This window comes from Haplochromis burtoni, unplaced genomic scaffold (assembly GCF_018398535.1).
Source record: "Haplochromis burtoni strain Fernald_Lab_line unplaced genomic scaffold, NCSU_Asbu1 Contig_875, whole genome shotgun sequence".
Lineage (NCBI taxonomy): Eukaryota > Metazoa > Chordata > Actinopteri > Cichliformes > Cichlidae > Haplochromis > Haplochromis burtoni.
Genome location: NW_024583236.1, coordinates 6235 through 12428, shown reverse-complemented (window position 1 = coordinate 12428; position 6194 = coordinate 6235). Strand labels below are relative to the sequence as shown.

The 6194-nt window shown below is 40.5% G+C and overlaps 1 protein-coding gene across 3 annotated transcripts in view; it reads right to left on the bottom strand.

Moving 5' to 3' along the window:
* Positions 1-2799, bottom strand: part of anos1b (anosmin 1b) — a 65528-nt gene extending 62729 nt beyond the window's left edge. For 2 of the 3 annotated variants that reach the window (XM_042215936.1, XM_042215935.1), the window contains exon 1: positions 2448-2799. In XM_042215936.1, coding sequence (XP_042071870.1) covers positions 2448-2624 — 177 coding nt within the window. In that variant the 5' untranslated portion in view covers positions 2625-2799. The remainder of the gene's footprint in view (positions 1-2447) is intronic. The other variant, XM_042215934.1, reaches the window with a different exon arrangement.
* Positions 2800-6194: the final 3395 nt, after the last annotated feature.

Below are 6194 nucleotides of genomic sequence, written 5' to 3'. Positions count from 1 at the left end.
GCGTCGACTATTAAATTAGTCATCGACGATTTTGATAGTCGACGTAATCGTGACTAGTCGACTAATCGTGGCAGCCCTAAACAACAATCTTTATTATTATTATTTTAACTAACTGGTTAATACTTTTGGTATACACCAAAGTCTTCTACAGCTCAAGCTAACATCCTTAAATGATTTAAAAAAGCCAAAGATTTTTATTTTAATCAGTTATAAGAACCAAATTTTGTGCAGCCGGACAAAATTATTCCAAGAGCCAGAACCATTCAGGTGGCCGAGCAGGAGGCTGACAACAACGAGGCTGGGCAGACAGCTGGTAACAAAGGAGACAAAGAGCCCCCCCCCCAAGAGCTTGGTGGCTAACCTTGAGGCCAATAACAGTGAGGGAGCCACTGACAGGTATGAAAGCTTTTTGAAGGGCAGAGGAGACGCCTGGAACCCACAGACTGAGACCTACACCCTCAGAAAAGCCTTTTCTTCTTTTTGCAGCAAGCTAGCAACCATTGTACTGGTAGAATAAGGAGAAAAGACTGGAAATCCTCAAATTCAGGGAGGAATATATCTACCAGGTCTATGTTATGCTGTTCTGTGATATGTTGGAATTATTAAGACGTGAGGACCCAAATGCAAAATGCTAACAGTCAGACGTCAATGAATAAAAGGCGAGTGATTTATTGAGGGGATTAAAGTCCAAAAAACAATAAATCCAACATCAAAGTTAAACAGAATTCCACAAAAATGCAAAGCTACAAAACACAATGGATCAAATATAAACAGCTTGGAGCACCAGCACAACTAGACTTCAATAATATCAGAAAAAATTAACTGAACAGAAATCAGAAACAACCTGACACAATTCATGAAACTAGGGAAAGTAATAAAACCAAAGCAAAAGACACAAACACCCGACTCAGAAGCTGGTGCTGAAAAATCACCTGGTTTCATTTGAATCACTGAATTTGCACATTTGATTCTTGCACACTGGTTCATAAAGTTTAAACCAAATGTTCCCTTTCTCACACCTCTGGTCTAGAACACCCACACACACACACACACACACACACACACACACACACACACACACACACACACACACACACACACAAATGCAAACATCTAAATGGTAAAGTCATCCAGAGGCCACCCTCATTACTCAATGCACAGGTGGCGAGGGTCTTTTCTGGATGGACAAGGACCAGACCAAACCTCGGTTTTATATGTGAGCATATGCAAACCCACACACACACACACACACACACACACTTTTGTCTGCACACCTCAGAGCCATTGGGGCTGAACTCTGTGGTTAATGACTTTCCCACCCACTACACAGCATGCACATGTTGAAGCCGTTAACGATAAGTGGCTTTTCGAACTTGGTAACGTCCTAATGTCCCTGTTAATCTCGCATTCCTCACTACAAAGGCCCCAGTACACAGCACAGCAATCCCTGCAAGATGAGCCATTTTGTGAACTATTAAAAACCAATAACCAAAGTTTTTTTCGGCCTACCTTTGCCCCACTAGAGTATTGACACGGGCCGACTTCAATCTGAGCAACATCAACATCATTTGGTCAGAACTTCCTGATGAAAACCACGTGGAGAACAACAGTTCAAGTGTAGATCACAAGGTTGTTGTTGTTTTTGCTTAATAGTGCAGCACTCAGCTGCTTTACTCTGCACTGCACCTTTCTCTTTTGGCCTAGCTTATCCAAAAATCATTGTAACAACACAGCACTGAGGGGAAAAGACAGGAGGGCAACATTTATTAACAACTTGTAAACTGCACGTTTGAAATGGCTGCATAGTGTATTTTCTACAGCAAGACAGTCAAATATCACGATCTGTCCTAACTGACACACTGAGTGGAATTAGTACTTGTGGCTAAGACTACATCTGGAAATCACCTGCAAAAATCATTCTGTCCATGTTATAATTTTACATTTTAAGTTCACACCTTCTTCTTTTAGGCATAATTAACAAATGCACGGACTGGTTCAATATGTTCCAATGAAAAATGTTTAGACTGAGCTTATGTGAATATATAAAGTGACATATTTGACAAAATAATAAAACTGTGTTATTGTAAAGTGACCACAAACAAAACCTCGATATTGATTAAGACTGGTAGCGCTGCGGTGGACCCCCCACCCTCTCCAAAACAAACAAACAAACAAACAAACAAACAAACAAACAAACAAACAAAAACAAGCAGTAATTGTAAACATTCAACATAGTACATATATAATTTTACTTTTGTACGTTATCTCATATTAGACCAACTGGACTGGGTTTTCACATCAAGCCGACCGGATTAAATGTTTCTCTGTTTATTTCAACGGTTTCTCCTGCGTTTCGTAGCCTATGACACCGGTGCTCGTGCGGAAGGTGACCCTCAGGTGAAAAACACACTAAAACAAAGGATTTGGGGCAAAATGCTCGTCCGTACCTGGAGGTGTCTGAAAGCAGCGGTTAGCTGGGTCATGTGCAGAGTGAGGCACCTGGATGTGCATCTGGCGCTGTTCGTTTTCTCCTGAACATCCTCCTGCTCCGGCGAACTCCTGCGAGCACAAGTCACCGCCAACATCGCGCAAAGCAGCACCAAACCGGCCCGACGAACTGACATTACACCGGAAGCTAATACAAAAACATACACAACAACAACAAAAAGATTTTTCCCTCTCGTTTCCTCTTGTTTCGAAGGCGTCCTCCTCTCTCTGACTTATAAATTCAGAATGAAAACATCCGAGCGCCGCTCGTGCCTGCGCGCGAGTAGGGAGTGGAGCGCCTCCGCGGACACTCCCACCACCGGTACAAGTGCGGCCACGTGGAGTTATAACGTTCTTCATCCTCATTATCCTAAATACCGTCATCATCCTCGGCAACGTCGTGCATAAGCGGCAATAATTACTATCGCCGCTGCTTCTTCCGATGATCAGGCCACTGGCATGCGCGCTTCTTCACTTTCATTACGATTTTTTCTATTTAATTTTACAGCTTTTGCATCATTTGTTTTCATAAAATTGACCAGCAACCCTCAGCGTCATCACACGCACCAGCTGTTAGTGCTGTAGGCGTCAGTGGTCAGGTTTACTTCAGGCCAGCACTGTGGAGAGACCAGAGCGGGGTCTTTTTTAACGTGTTTCTCCTGGAAAGTTAAAATTATGACGACAAGAAGAAGAAGAAGAAGAAGAAGAAGAAAGTGGTTGATTCCACTTGGTATTCAGCTTGATATTGTGCATCACTCTCATCACATTAAAACACGTTCATTCTAATCCAAGCAAGCATCCAATCAGTTTAATTAAATTTTTATTATCATTGAAACGTTTATTGCTTTAAAACATTAGATATGCACATAAGTATGTTTAATCATTTTTATCCCTTTTTAATATTCTTGCACGTGTTTGTAGGTTCAGCTTATCGTCAATACTGTTGTTGCTTCACTCATGGTTGTGCTTAATTTTATCAGCTTCACTTCCAACATAATGATCTTTATTTTCATCATCACCATCATCATCATCACCACTGTTGTTAGAGTCTTTTTGACGACCACTTTTATTCTGCTGTGAAACAAAAACAAGAAACAAGAACACCAAGATAATCTTGCTGTTGTCATCAGTGCTCTGATAGTACTGCCTTGTTATGAGGGCAGAAACATAATAAACAGGCCAAAGTTTACTTTAATGTTCTGTTACATGGTTGCAAGTATCAGGCATGCAAACAAAGCAAAAGGAGCAGAATGAAAGTCCGAAAGTCCAAAACTAAGACTAAGGAATGCAAGAAGGCGATAAGGACATATAGACGATCTGTCAAATGCTTAGTGGACAAGTGCTGGTGAGGAGAGAGGCGGGTGGATTAGGTGACAAAGTAGCACAGGTGGTAAAGGCAGAGTTTAATTATCTGAATAAATTCCTGGTCTCTCCCGTTTCACTGATATACCTTTATCATCAATACGTTTCTCCCTTTTCATAAACATCTTTTTATATAATCATCATCCTCATCCTAAAAAAACAAAACTGAAAATTACATTTAAAAAAAAACTCAAACTGGATCCATCTGACATGAGGAGAGGTGCTGCAGTGAAGTAAGAGAAAGCATTTATGGCCTAATGGTTTGCATGGCAGGGTATAGTTTTAGGCCTATTAACACTTTACCATTACTACTATGAAAAACAACCTTTCCTTTATAGTCTGGGAATGCTCTCCAAGGCTAATTACTGAACTAATAAAAGCGCCTTTATTAATGGGAGCAAGAATTAAAGAATGTGTTGAGGTAGGTGTCTGTCACACAGCCAGTCAGTGTGTTAGTCACCACTTTCTGACAGAAACCACGGAGCCAAGTGGGGTTTTCTAGGACCGAGGCCAAGTCGAGATGCTGAGGACAGAGAGTTGAAAGCCCTGTTTGTTTATATGAGAGCGTAACCCAGCCGAGGAGTCATCTCTGCTGGCAATGAAAAGCAGAAAGAGTCACCTAGCTTTTGATTTAGATGAAATGGACTTGTATAAATATTTAGTAAGTACTGGCAGGACTGTTTTTGACCCTGCTGTATAAAGCAGGCTTCTCATTCCGTGTCGTACGGAAAGGCATACATACTGTAGGTTGGTGTAATGTCTTGGCTTATTAACCATTTTATGGTGATGTATTTATAGACATTTGCTTCTTTTAGTAAAATGAAAAGAAAAACACTAAAAGATATTTCATTTATTTTCATGTGATTTATCTTTAAAATCAAAGAAATCCAAACACTGCAGAAATCTGAGCTAGCATTGTTTTTTTGTAAGTTTCTTTTTTAGCATTTCTTCTTTTTGAATGTCACTTAAATGGCTCATTACTTAAAACTACTCGTTACAAATTCAAAGCTCAGCTACTAATATGTATAATGTGTTTGATCATTTCAATGAAAGATCAATATTTCTTCCCAGTTTTTCATTTGAAGGTTTCAAGGAATGCAAATTTCCAAGTAGATACAGATTGATGATGGTGAGAGAAAGTGAATGAGTAATGTGGTCTGTGAAGCCACACTGTCCATATCATTATATATGCTCACACTTATCTCAGACAACCTAAACAGCTGAAGTGGTTTTACAGAAAGTGTCAAATCAATTTCAGCAGCAGTTTCCTTTTATCTACATCTAAAAATAACATTTATATAAAACACCCAGCTCGTGTTTCTGAAGAAACCATTAGCGGTGTAAAACCTCTCACCGACACATACTCAAACATCACACGCGTGTGCATGATGCACATTCTCACACACCACAGAGGCATTCACCGGCTGCTTAAAGCTACTCGATGTCAGAAGCCATACGTGTTTGAACAGAGTGAGAGAAAGAGAAAGGCAGAGATACAGAAAGCTAGCAACAGGTAGAACAAGTGTGACACGGAAACATTAGACATGTTTCCATTTGTGTAAGAGTCATTTTTCCTCTGTCAGTGCGCCCCAGGGCAGCTGTGGCTACAATGTAGCTTGCCATCGCCAGTGTGTGAATGTGTGTGTGAATGGGTGGAGGACTGAATGTAGTGTGAAGCGCTTTGGGGTCCTTAAGGACTAGAAAAGCGCTATACAAATGCAGGCCATTTACCATTTACCATTTCCCTTTAATGTTCACAAAGAAGTCAGAAGTTTTTTTAACACTAACGGAATCTGTGCCATAAGAAGCCCTCTGACAATGAAGTCTCGTGAATCTGACATTCATCGTACCACATAAACACATTTTATCCCAACTAAACCCCTTCAAAATCACCTGCCTCCATGTGACTACAAAACAGAGGAACCGTTTCCAGTTTCAAAGCTAATCTTTCCGTATTTAACATGTCACTGATCTAATCGAAACACCGTCATCTCCTGAATCCCTGTGCATTTAGCCATTACAGTCGCAATTCCATGTTGTTATCGTTTATGTCCAAGACTACTGAAGTGGTCAGAGATTATTCCTGCAGCTGGCACTGCTTACAGCTGATCTGACACTGGTCGCTTTTAGGACTCTTCAGCAGCAATGTTTCTCCAACTATGGTCCAGCAGGCCAGAGACAATTCATTACAAACGCCCAGGAACAAAGACAGAGTCTTTTTCTTGAATACAACAGTCATACCACACCATGAAAAGCCTCTGTTGCAAGTTTGAATATTGCGTTCATAACTAGAATTTTTTTTGTACCTAAAACAACTCATTTGAATAATAGTTGATGGGATTGCT